We start from the raw sequence: 13426 nt of genomic DNA, 5'->3' as shown, positions 1-13426 counted from the left end.
AATTAGCAACCGATAACCATATTGTCTGGCTTCCATTGTTCCATCCCTCCACCGTCCTTACCTCCCTTTTAAATGTTGACGGAAAGTATTGCTTCATTTCCTTGTCTTTGGGGTCAATCGATCGGATGGGCTTAGATTTGTGAATGCTGATAATGAGGGCCAAAATGGTCGATACACACTATTGCGTCTACATCTAGCTCCCCATTTGAAAACACCTTTTAAAACATTGATTATCATTGTCACAGTAAGATGGATGACAGGGAATAATCTTGATATTTTTTGGAACAAAAATAAATAAGGGCAGTAAAAATCACTTCTGTTTCTTAAAGGCCTGTTCGGTTATATGAATCCAGAGATTTGATTTGTAGGAGCTCTTAGAGCAATGAGAACCGACTGACCCTAGTAGCTCTAGTTCGTGAAAACCGGTCACTTCTGTGGTGACTCTGGCAAAAACTGCCAAAGAAAATGAAAAATCTTCACATGGGTATCCTACACAATATCAGAGTATATTTGTTATTTTAGAAACCAGACTTGACAGTTAAAGGAGTTACTCTGAATATTACACTTGCAAAGGGTTTTGTAAAATTTAATCCACTTAAGATGGCAGTTACTAATTTGAAGACTACTGAAGGGAACGCCATGCAAAATACTCTTATTATTATTTACAAAAACACTAGCAGTCTACCTGGATTCCAAATAAATAACATCAACAAAAAATTAGAAAGTCATGAAAGTTCTCCGAAATCCTTTTTGTCATAGAAAGATGAAATATATATCCAAAATCTATAAACAAATCGGTGTTGCAGTGTTTTGGGTGTTCTATTTTGTTCTTCTTATTATGGAATAGATGGCTAGGAGTCTTGCATGTCGCTGTGAATTGTTCTATTCATTTCGATCTCAAATGATGGTTGAAATGAATTAACAATTTAGGAATCTTCAAATCCATCTCTGTGACTAATGCAAAGAGAAAGACATTATTTCGTTCATGAAATTTCTCTATCACTAAAAATAACAAAGGGCTGAAGAGAATTCCATTTTCCATTTTATTTTTCATCATTGTAACTTCCATTTCATTTCTAAGGATGCCAACTTTATACTTAATTCAGCCCATATCTATTGCAAGTTGGACACACTTATTGGTAGGGTTACTCCAAGCTCCTGGTCAGATACAATTTTGACCCGGGAGAGTTACCACCTAGGTTGGATATTATTGTTTATAATGATATTGCTGGAAAACCATACTATAGATTGTAGTCCTCTTATTTAGTTACTCTTTTAATACAAGTTCCTTATTCTCACCCAAAAAAAAAAAAAAAACTAAACCTATATATTGGTTGATGGAGCTTATAATTTGACAAATATCAACGAGGATACCTTTTGATAATTAAAAAAAAAAAAAAAAGCATTACATGTCAGATTTGATAATTACAAACTTGCTTTAATGAGTAGAATTTTTAGGATCCATTTTCGAGAGTTAAATGCTGGAGTTGATTTCTTAACTAGTCTTCAATCTACTGCCACTGAAATTTACTATGCTTCTATGAATTTTCCTGAGGCTCTTACTTATATAATAGGGAAGAATACCAATGGCAGGCAAGGTTTACTATAGAATGTAAACTTATTTTGTCTTATTAACACAAGTTTTTATTTTAAAAAAGGGAAAGAAAAAAAAATTCTAATACCCAAAAAATAAAAGCATTTGTTTGTTATAAAGGGTTTTAATTTGTATGAATGGATGGGGTTTAATTTCTAAGTTTGTGGGTTGCTCTCCTTGAAGAGCTTGTATTTTTTAGTTTGTATTAGTTTGGAATTCTTGAGTTGAGAACTTGAGATTGTACTTCTTTTTAGTTGACACGTATAGTACTTGCTCAAAATTTTTTTAAAAAGTTTCTCCAAATTTTTGTGAAGTTATTCTTTATGTTATCATTTAAATAATAGTTGGCTAAAGATTAATTTGATTTATTCACATATCTTATTAATGGTTTAAAAGAAAAAAAAAAAAAAGATTTCTTTTCAGCATCAAGTGTTAAATAACTCATAATACAACAAAAAAAGAATACATGCATAATCTTTTAAATTTTTATTTTTGATGTAGAAGTTTTAAGAAGTAGGACAATATGTCAAATGTTAAATAACTCATAATACAATAAATAAAAAAATACATATTTTATTTTTATTTTAGTATGATAAAGATGTTTTCAGAAGTAGGGCAATAATTGCATATTTGGATCAAAATTCACATGATAATGTCATCTTCTAAATTTTAATAATAAGATAATGATACATCTTTCAAATTATTTTAATACCTTGAAAGAAAATGAGATATAGACCAAAAAAAAAAAAAAAAAAAAACCCTTTTAAAGTTGACATTCATTCTACTTCCATAGAAAAGTTTAATTTTTCATTTAATAATGTCTACATATATGGAACACCGTATTTATAAAGTGAAATCCCAATTAAGGCAGGCTATATGGTTGCCATCGGCCCCAAGTTTCACTTGTAATCTGTTTAGGTTATTTAAGCGTAAAAGTTTCAAGTAGCAAAAAGTAGCTAGCATCTTTTTGTAGGATGAGATGGTTTTTCATTATTTTCTCCCTGAGCTGTCATTGGTGATGATCACTTTTTTCTCGACCATCTGTTTTTATTTACTTATTACTTTTTAAACTGCACCGAAACACAAGAAAAATAAGGGAAAAAAGAGAGTTTACATTCTATAGTAAACTAAAACCCTTTATGACAAACTAATGCTTTTTGGTTGTCATTGGTTTCTCAATCTCAAAAGTGTTAACCTAATTCTTCTACAGTAAGCTTTCTCTCGCGTTAGACTAGTTTTTCAGGTTGGGTGTAGTGTGGGGTTGCGGGTGGCGGCTAAATTATTTTTCAATATATAATAGTGTTTATGGCAGATGGGACTGATGATAATGGTTGGTGCTAATTAATTCATCCAGTCAAGGTTCCAAAAGACATAGAAGAAGGAGAAAGATCTACATCATGACCTTACCCAAAAAAAAGAAAAATCTAAATCAATACAATCCATGATACGAGCTAGGTAAAGGGAGCAATAAATGTTGGAGCCTACCACTTATTTTCCACTAAAAGCCGGTTCTAATCTAATATATTCTGGGCCAAAGTCCTCCAATGAACTGTGGAAGCTCGAGGTTCACTATTCTTTTTATATCATCCTTACTGTTCTCCACTTTTACAAACCCAGATAGAACAGGTAGCCTTTTTCGATTCACGGGAAGTTTATGTTTTGCTTGACTTTTATTCCATGTGTCACACATGGTAGTGTTCGGCTACGTAGTTTAGTTGTTGCTTTTCGTATTTGGAAAAACTTGCAATTCTACATAGCTGGTCTCGCATATTGGACATACGCGTCCGGAGCCGCCCCTTATTAAATGGGATCCTCCAAATTCCTATTCCATAAACCCTGAATGTAGATGGATCATATTTTTCAATTTACAAAATAGGCGGCTTCGGAGGAATAGTTCGGGATCACAAAGAAACGATAATATTTTGTTTTGGTAGAGGGACATAGATTCAAGAGATTCTCATCATAGAAGCTTAGCAGTGCGTCATGCTTGACGTGGGCCCGTGATTTCAATTTGCTTAACATTGAGTTGGAGACGGGATAATCAGGCCCTTTTCCACATCTTGCAACACATTCCGACTGAAGTCCCATGGAAGATATTTCCCATCATAATAGACATTATCAATCTTAAGCTCTAATTTGCTTCCATAACCTTTTGGTACATTTATTAATGCGAAGCTAATATGATAGCGGACGATTTGTCGAAGGAAAGTGCTCTTACACAAGAAGTTTTCCTAACTATCTCCATCCCACCCCCAATAGTTGCTGGCTGTTAATGTTTGACCAATTAGGAGTAGGTTGTAATAGGGGTTTCTCCCTTTAGTTAAGTTATTTCATAAAATGGAAGCTTTTAATCAAATTATTATTGTATATATGTATTTGCCTAAGATTGTTAGGTTGTTATTTTGTCTAAGTATGATCTTTAGAGGCAGTGATCATGCTGGTAAAACCCCCTCTAGCTATGACTCGGTAATTTAGGTCATTTTTAGTTTTTTCGGTGCAAGACTTGGTAATTTAGGTCGGGTCATGTTGGAGCGAATGATGATGCTACTACATATGAGAAGACCCTTAAAGCTTCATGATCATTAATTAAGAATTTAAGAAGACCCTTGCCTGCCTTGAGCCTTTGACATTTAATCCTCCACCATCATTAATTGACGTGTTGGTATTATTAGAGTAATCACTCATGGGAGCTAGCTAGATCTACGGAATATTGGTGCATTCATGCATAGAGCTAGCTTTTCAAAAATACCATATATGGCAAACTTTATAGGTGCTTAGCACTTGGTCCAACAATTTTGGTGTGAAAGATCGTTAGAGGTTTCAATTAAACACAGTCCCTGATCAGATAGAGATTCATATATGTGGTTCATTCCACAAGTCGATCAGGGTGTTGGAGTGGAGAGAGGCAATGAATTGGATCTTGAGGCCGGCTTTGATTACTTCATGATAAAAGGCCGCATGAACTGATCGTTAACGTTGCATCCACGTCCAAATTAAAGACCTTTCATTTCTCTTCTTTCCTCGATCAATTGATTTGGTTATTATTAACAGCAGGTGGTGTTCTACAGTTCTACTTACTTAAAAAGAGAATAGGTAATGTCACACACTTAGGCATCTTAACTATAGTTTGAGAGCGCTGTACATGTAACTCTACCGATCAATTAAGGACTCAAGTTAATGTTTGGAAATTTTTCTTTCATTGCGTCAAAGTTCAGATCAAACAAAGCCGTTGATGGGTTGGATATCTATTTGATCCCATAAGAGATTCATCTCTGGGGTTTAACTCATCCAACCGGCAACTATCAATAGCCAACAGATCTAGCTGCTTCTTGATGAAGAGTCCATGGAAATTAAGAAGGAAACATTACTCCTCATTTCATATGCATGCTTATGTGTATGTTCCCACTGTTCAGTATACATGCATGTAGGCTCTAGAGATCAAGGCAATTAATGTCCCCTAACTGAAAATGTTTATAAGATTACTGTTGTGATCGAATGCTTCTATTATTAAAATTGTTTTTACTTTTTATCTACAAGGACAAAATTAAGAAGTATACTTAATTGATGTATGTGATGCATGCATTAGCCTTCATGCCCAAACACAAAGACATGTAGCACAATTGCACTGTGTGCATGGGTCAATATCAGTAAGATGCCTAGCTAGCTAGCTAGCTCTTGGCATTTCTCTATCTCACTTGCGTAGCAAATTTCTCTATGACTTAATGTCCGAATTAAAAGTACTAAATATTATTGGTTTTAGGAGATCATCCAGTATTTGTTCATCTACATCGTTAGGCAATCCTGAAGATAATGACAAAACCAAATACATTGAATTGTTCTGAGCCTTACAAACCTTATGGAGTGATTTTGTCCTTTCTTAGTTCGATCATTTAATTAATAACCGGGATAGCGTACGTATGCCACTGTCAGTGTTACTTGGTTTATATCATCTTTCCTAATTTCCAACCTCCTTCGAGGAAAATGCTGCATTTGGGTTAGATACATGGGGCCAGCAGCAGCAGCAGCTTAATTAATTAATTAATTAATCCTAATTTCAGATTTGATTTTTGTTCTTTCTATTCCATGTGGAGGGTGGAAATTTCCTTTTTAGGAATGATACAGTTCGTGTGGATGAATCTATTTCATATTTTAAGTTTATAACACAAGGAGTAGATATGACCATTCCAAAAAAAGAATTTTTTTTTAATTTTTTCCTCCTAAAAACAGCAATCTACAAAGTTTCTCAGTCAAAACCAAGAGTTGCCATATCATACGTGCATGTGTAATGATCTTCCACAAGTAATATCAACCACCCATATGACAAAAACAAATTCAGATTTCATCAAAAAAAAAATAGCATGCATGCATGCGACTTAGTGATGCCGTGGTGAAAGTGAAACAAGTACTGTTAATTCAATTCAATTCAATTCAATTTTTGATATCTTTCAAGTTATCATATGATAGCAAATCTCACTCTTTTCTGGATTTTCTTTTCAATCATGATCTTTTATTATTGCCTTTCATTTTGAGGATAACTGTTGGTTGTCAACTGATGGTGCGTCTAGAACTATTTAAGTTTTTAGTTAGCCATCACGATCGTGAGGTATTATTTGGGTTTGGCCAAAAGAAATTAAGATTTCACCAGAAAAAGATATCAGATTTGGATAAAACCGAAACAAATTATTATTTTAATTAATTCATCATTTTATAGATAAAAGAATCCTTCATTAGGTCACCTAGAATTAGTAATTAAAAACAATACAAGGTGGAAGTCTACACCAACCATATGACTGATCATACATTCATTTAATTAATGGGTTTTCTTATTATTATTGATCGACGAACAAAGAATACAAGGATCTTAAATCGAAACTTCAAAGTTTGAACTTTCAACTACAGTGATACACCTCTAATCTTCATATTTAAACGTGGATTGATAAATGAAACTAAGCATGTCTTCAAATCTCTTACAAAAACTAGGTTCACTGCATTTCTTACTATACATCAAATTAGAGCCCACCAAATAGTTTCCAACACGACGAACTATGTGTTGAGTGCTACGTACGTGTTTCAATTAGAGATACCAGTCCACTAATTGACCCACATTTGTCACAATCACTGATCTATCGTGGGCCCTAGCTAGATCCCCAGCCCAAGATGCATGTGGCAAACTTCAAATCCTGCTGGGTATCGTTCAATCGCATGCTCATCCATGTACCTGGTAGATAAATAATGGGTTCGTATATTCTCTACAGTTTCACCTCACTTCATGCAATTCTTATCTAGGATTGCCATACGTGTATTTAATTATTCAAGCATCAGAATTAAAATTTAATTAAGAACTAGATCCAATAAATCATTAAAATTAAGTCTCAAAAACAAAAAGAGAGACTAAATGGAGAGAAATTTTAGAGATTTATTAAATTCAATTCTTAGTTGCGTTCTAATTCTAAATCTTGGATAATTAACTGCACCTGTCACAATCTTAGATATGAATTACATTGAATTGTATAATGTAAACCCATAACTAACTTTTACTTTTATATGTTTATTTAAATTAATTTTTTTAAATAATATTAGCACAGTCCAATCAAGGAAAAAAAACCCTCTGATGCTTCCTGTGATATTACACGGTATATGTAATAGTTCCTATTCTTTACAATGGAACTACTCCTTACTATAAAATTACTAATTCTTTAAAAAAAAATATTCATTTGAAAAATAAAGCAAAACACATTAGGATTCAGAATCAAATCCCATAAACTAATAGCTTGGGTTTCCATAATTGGTGTCGGTGATCATGGTCATCTGACTTGGTATAGGTTGAAACAGAAGTGATTTTCATGTGAAAACTGAAAGGCAGCAAGGAAAAAAAGAAAAGTAAAAAAGAAAATGAAAAAAAAGGATGATGACCAAAGGTTAATTTGTTGGAGGTAGCTTGTCAAATCGAAACACGCTTCCTTTCCCTGTGATTTTAAGCAAGCAATAAACCACGGGAGAGGGTCAAATGTAAATCAAAGTGACGACTACCATATATGGACCCATGTTAGTTCTGATGAGTTGTGAATCTTGTGACAAATAATGATGGAATCATGTATGGTTCGGACCTGAGACCTATTCTTACAAGAAAGGAAACAGAGATGAAAGACCCTGAGACCTATTCTTTACAAGCTAGGAAGAAAAAGAGATGAAAGACCTGGTCTCAGACCTATTCTTGAAAGGAACGAATAGAGAAGACATTGTCAAATGCCTTTTCTCTCATTCCCACCTAACATTGCAGGCCATGCAGGTCTGTTCCTTGAATTGGAACCCTTCTATCTTGTAACTCGTAAGTGCTCGATCATGAAGAGCAACTACTCACTCCCGAGCCGTAATTAAGTAGTCTCGTTTGTCAATAAATTTATCTATCTATATATATATAATAAACCTGTGAAGAATATCGTAAAGGGTCAGTGAGAAGATCATGACCATGCTTAATGCTTACTCTATCTTTAGGATAGTCGCTACTGTTCTCTCTCTACATGTACCCACCTCTGCAACTTTTACTTCTTTCGTGTTTGGAGACTCCTTAGTGGATGCCGGAAATAATGACTATATCTTCACTCTTTCTAAGGCGGACTCTCCTCCTTACGGCATTGACTTTGCACCCTCTGGTGGCAAACCCACCGGAAGATTCACCAATGGTCGAACCATCCCCGACATTATAGGTGCAACCACCACTACTTTTACTTGTTTTCTTCTACGTACTCTTTCCCTCTTATATATGATTATCATGATTTTCTCCTGGCGTTCTTTTAATGATATTGGTGCATGAGATATATTAATCATGTCAGACTGTTCAAGTAATTAAAGACGAAGCTTCCATGCATGTTTGATAAATAAATAAAAAAAAAAAGTAAACTTCAATTGGTAATTGGTGTATCAGGTCAAAATCTAGGAGCCAAGTCATTTGCTCCACCTTATCTCGCCCCTAACACCTCTAGCAGTACTGATGATGTGATTCTTGGGGGCCTTAATTATGCTTCAGGAGCTTCAGGAATCTTGGAGGAAACTGGATCCTTGTTTGTGCGTACAGGCTTAATTTCATCATTTATATGAGTTTTTCGTTCTGCAGAGAAATCAATTTAATAAGTCTTTTATGTATAAATACATTCATGTACAGATAGGAAGAGTTCCACTAGGGGAACAGATCAACTACTTCGAGCAAAGCAGAAATCTAATGGTAAGGTTAATGGGGGAAAATGGAACAAAGGAATTCTTAAAGGGAGCTATATTCTCCGTGACAAGTGGGTCCAATGATATCTTGAACTATCTCCAACCTCCCATACCATTTCTTGTTGCAAATAAGGTATCTCCTTCCAAGCTCCAAGATTTCTTGGTTTCAAACCTCACTGCATATCTTAAGGTATACAAAATTAAGATTATATATATCTGAAGAATTAGATCTGTACAATAGATCCGAACCTAAGTCACACGTTATATAAAAAATATCTGAGATTAATTTATTGGTTGTTTTCTGATCTTGGATGAATCAGCAACTGCATAGACTGGGGGCTCGAAAATTTGTTGTGGCCGGCGTGGGGCCTCTCGGATGTATACCCTTTGTACGTGCACTCAGCTTATTGCGAGATGATAGATGTTCATTCTTTGCCAACAAGTTAATACAAGGCTACAATAAGAAACTAAGGAAAGCACTTGATCATTTTAATCGAGATATGGGACCTGAAGCCATTTTTGTCTATGCAAATTCCTATGACATTCTTATGGCAATCATCCTTAACTACCGACATTATGGTCAGCTTCGATCTATTACTTACTTAAATTAACCATGCATCTTTGATTATTAGATATAATTTGTTGCAAAGTTTGCACAAAAACACGTAACTAACTTCTAAACTGATTTCCTTTTCTTTCCTTTAATTTCCTTTTGTGTGGCAATCACAACTTAGAGCTCCTCAAAGAGAAAAATATTCTAACAAATACAGAACAATAAGCTTTACCTAAGAAGCCAAACATGCATAACCAAGACAAGAGAATAGCTAGCCCTTTAATTGAGAAAGGTAGCTGGAAGATATAGAATTAATTAATTATTTACATTTCATTCTTTATTAAGATATTAAGTTGTACCTTTGTTTTAAGCTAGCTATATATCATTTTGAACCCCATAGCTAGAGAATTAGTCATTTGCATGTATTGCTAGCTATGATTCTAAAAATATGTTGTAATTAATATTGGTTGGCCGTTTGTTAGGTTTTGAGAATACATATGATCCATGTTGTGGTGGCAGCTTCCCTCCATTCATTTGTTTCAAAGGGAATAATGCTGAAACAAGTTCCTTCTTGTGTGCTGATCGATCAAAGTATGTGTTTTGGGATGCCTATCACCCCACGGAAGCAGCTAATATCATTATTGCAGAGAGACTATTAGATGGCGACAGAAACATCACTACTCCAGTAAACATTCGAGAACTCCACAGCTATATATAATGCTTGAGTCTTGACTGCTACATACAATCATAACATATCTTATATATATATATGTAGTGTGCCTGTGTGCGTAGTCGTCAGTAGTAGGTCAAGATATTTTGCAAAATTTTCAATTTAAAAAAAAAAAAAATCACTTTACTCAATCATCATGAATTATCGTACTTATTGATAACATGCATACACTTATTAAGGGAATTAAGTAGAAGCTTGCTAGCGAGGATTTGGAAATGGAGAGGATGACCACTTGTTTCAACAACTCTACCGAAGGAGACTGACGCTTGACAGAATTAAAGTGATGGATCTCAAATCATGTTAATTTATTTGTGGAAAGAAAATGATCGAGATTGTAATATAAGTGGGGTAATGCATGGGGACAAGTAGTCTTTAAATAATCAGCTCGAAGATTAATTCAATGCCGGAAAACATATTACATATCGTTTTCTTATTCAATTTCATATATATATATATATATATATATAGCCTTGAGTCTTGACAGCAATGTTGTACTATGTTCCTGGAATGGCAGCCAGCAAGATTATAGAGTGGTGTGGTAATTAATTAGGATGTATTAATGGTGTTTTTTTTTGGTATGATGGTGTTGAAGGCTACAACTTCCAGTAGTACTATACACTCTGTCGGTCCCACCCAACGACTTGACAGTCAGCGTTGATTGCAGATTCGAATGGTTTAATTAAGCAGTTTGGTTTAGTAGCTACTTTATATCAATTAATTAAAGATGGTCTTAATTATTACTTAATGTTAACTATCTATTCCAAAATATGTGACACTTGGTGCATGATTTCTCATCATATTTATTTTATGATGTTTAGTGTAAGGAATAGTTGTCAGGTAGGGAACTGGGCTTCAACTCCAAGGCCCAGCTCCAAAGTCCAAACCCTCCCTCCTCCTCCTCTAAATGTAAATGTAAATGTAAATGAAACCCAGCAGGGGAGTTACTTTTCGATATTTTAATTTGGGCCGTGAGTTCATAAATAGCATACAGCTAGGGGAGTTACTGTGCACTACTGCATGCACCGGCCATGCACCTTGTAATTCTGAAACAATGTCAACTCTTCTTCTGCCCCCAGTCCCCACCCTGATCTGAAGAAGTTCTTCTCCCCCACAAATCCAAAAAAAAATTAAGGAAGTAGATTCCTGGTGAAGCCTGCATATAGACTCTCTCTGGGCCTCTGGCTCTCTTCTCTCTGATATTCTTAATCTTTAAATCCTTGGATTCCCAAGGCGTACAGGAATTGATTCATGGAGACAAGACAGTTATATGATCATCACCACGAAAGTGTTGAGACCAAACACAATCCACACCATTTCAGTATTTCACCCTAATATTTGAAATAAAAGGAAATCTTGTTATCAGGGAAATCGTTGACCTATTCATCCATCATTTTCTATACAGGCCTGTGCAAGTGTGCAACAGTTCCGAGTTCTGAAGCTGAGGGTTAATTCTCGCTTCTTTCATTCTTTGGTTGGTTGATGACTTGATGTGATCAAAGAGGAGGAGAGCATGCAGCTGGCTTGCACGGATATAGTAAAGATTAACTAAAGTAGTTCTCTCTTCTCCTTGATAACCCAACCGAAACGGATGTCCATCAGTCCATGCACTAGAGTAAAGTAAACCATAATTAAATGGAAGAAGCATCCCTAGAACTCTAGAAGAGAGAAACTGCATGGGTGAAAGTAGTGAGACTCCAAAGTCAACCAGACAATATTGAATAAGGTTAACACAGTACTGCTGCGCCTGCACAGAAACATGCAAACGACATTAAAGAGGGAGTGTTGTGTCGGATGTTGGTTGATGAGCCATTAACTAACCTTTGGTCTCTGCACCAAAAAGGAAAGCTTCACAGCTCGTTGTATTCTTAATTAATCCCCCTCTTTCTCGACGACATATTTCTGCAAATGGCCAACTGAAAACATATTCAAATCCACCAGGTGTACTCATCATCATACAGTAGTTAACTCCCCTCCCCGATAGATTGATAGATTGTCAATGTCAAGGTACTTGAATAGTCATTTCTGGGTGCGCAACTGAAATTTGGAAGGGCAGATGGGGCTCAATTTGAATTTTGGCCAGAACCAGAAGTTGCCCGCAGCGCCTCTATCAAATTAAAGTTTCACACTTTCTACTGAGGTTTAGGTTTTCTGCGTAACTTATCATATTTGATTTCCCGTTTCAGATTCGACGTATTTATAGATTTCAGATTTTGATATCGTGTTTGAGATGACCTCACTAAAAATAAGTCCATAAAATAACATCCTTTATATGGGCTGGGCCAATACCCTTCAATTGGGTTATCGTAAGGAAATGGATCCAATCCATGACATGCATTCTGAGATGCTATTTTCGAAATCTGTATGTAAACCATCAACATTATGGTTTCAAGTGGTATCCATGATTGCTGTAGGAAAATTTTGAAAATATAAGAATTGAAATATTCTCTCTCGCTCAATGAAAATAATATTTTGTTTCCATATATATATATATATATACACCAAAGTTAGGAATCTCGAATCTGTAGGTAAACCATCAACATTATGGTTTCAAGTGGGATCCATGATAGCTGTAGGAAAATTTTGAAAATAAGAATTGAAATATTCTCTCTCGCTCACTCAAAATAATATTTTGTTTTCAGATAGATGATCTAGACAAGTTGACTTGAGCACTATCAATGAGCTCAAGTGAGACATGTCTATTGGGCAGCTCAGCCCAAGTACAAGCTTGGTTCATCAGGTTAAATTAGGAAATGGGCTCAGCAATTTCGTAAATTATTATCCTCTCTAAAACAAAACAACACATGATCGCTGTTACACGTTTGCTGCTGCTGTTTCACTGACCATCTCAATTAATACCCATAAAGTAGCCATGACTGCTAATCAATTTACACTCACTTATTTATGACAATAACACTCTTAATAAATTTCAAGTAATTGAAATCAGTTGTTAAAAAATCAATATTTCATGCTTAGAGGATTTTGAGTTAAAGTTTTGTTATGATTTAAGTCTTTTACATATTTTAATGCATATCTGTTTCAGTGGTTGAAATCAACACCTGTTAGTGAGGAGGTTGTGGATTTGAATCTCGCTGAGGTATATCACAATATCCCCATCCCCATCCCCGGTTTAATAAAGTCCATTCGTACCAAAAAAATAAGTCTTTTATACATAAGTTTCTTGAGAATATGTTGGTTTTGAATGAATAGTTCTCAAGCATAAAGTATGTGTAAGATTAAGATTGATGCGTCTGCAAAACAATGTTTGGGTGTAGGTTACTGGTTTATATAGGTTTTACTTTGATTCTGGATCATTGGATGCATTCGTGATCCTTTT

The 13426-nt window shown here is 35.0% G+C and overlaps 1 protein-coding gene across 1 annotated transcript; it reads left to right on the top strand.

Moving 5' to 3' along the window:
• Positions 1 to 8057: 8057 nt before the first annotated feature.
• LOC149014011 (GDSL-like Lipase/Acylhydrolase superfamily protein) lies at positions 8058 to 10080 on the top strand. Its single transcript, XM_089157767.1, has 5 exons — positions 8058 to 8301; positions 8520 to 8659; positions 8757 to 8999; positions 9130 to 9388; positions 9845 to 10080. The coding sequence occupies exons 1-5, from the start codon at positions 8058 to 8060 to the stop codon at positions 10078 to 10080; spliced, it is 1122 nt and encodes a 373-aa protein (XP_089013893.1).
• Positions 10081 to 13426: the final 3346 nt, after the last annotated feature.

This window comes from Hakea prostrata, chromosome 6, assembly GCF_041222555.1.
Source record: "Hakea prostrata isolate BN-2017 chromosome 6, UWA_Hpros_2, whole genome shotgun sequence".
Taxonomy (NCBI): domain Eukaryota; kingdom Viridiplantae; phylum Streptophyta; class Magnoliopsida; order Proteales; family Proteaceae; genus Hakea; species Hakea prostrata.
The sequence above is the reverse complement of the archived record's forward strand: the minus strand, read 5'-3'. Positions and strand labels throughout refer to the sequence as shown.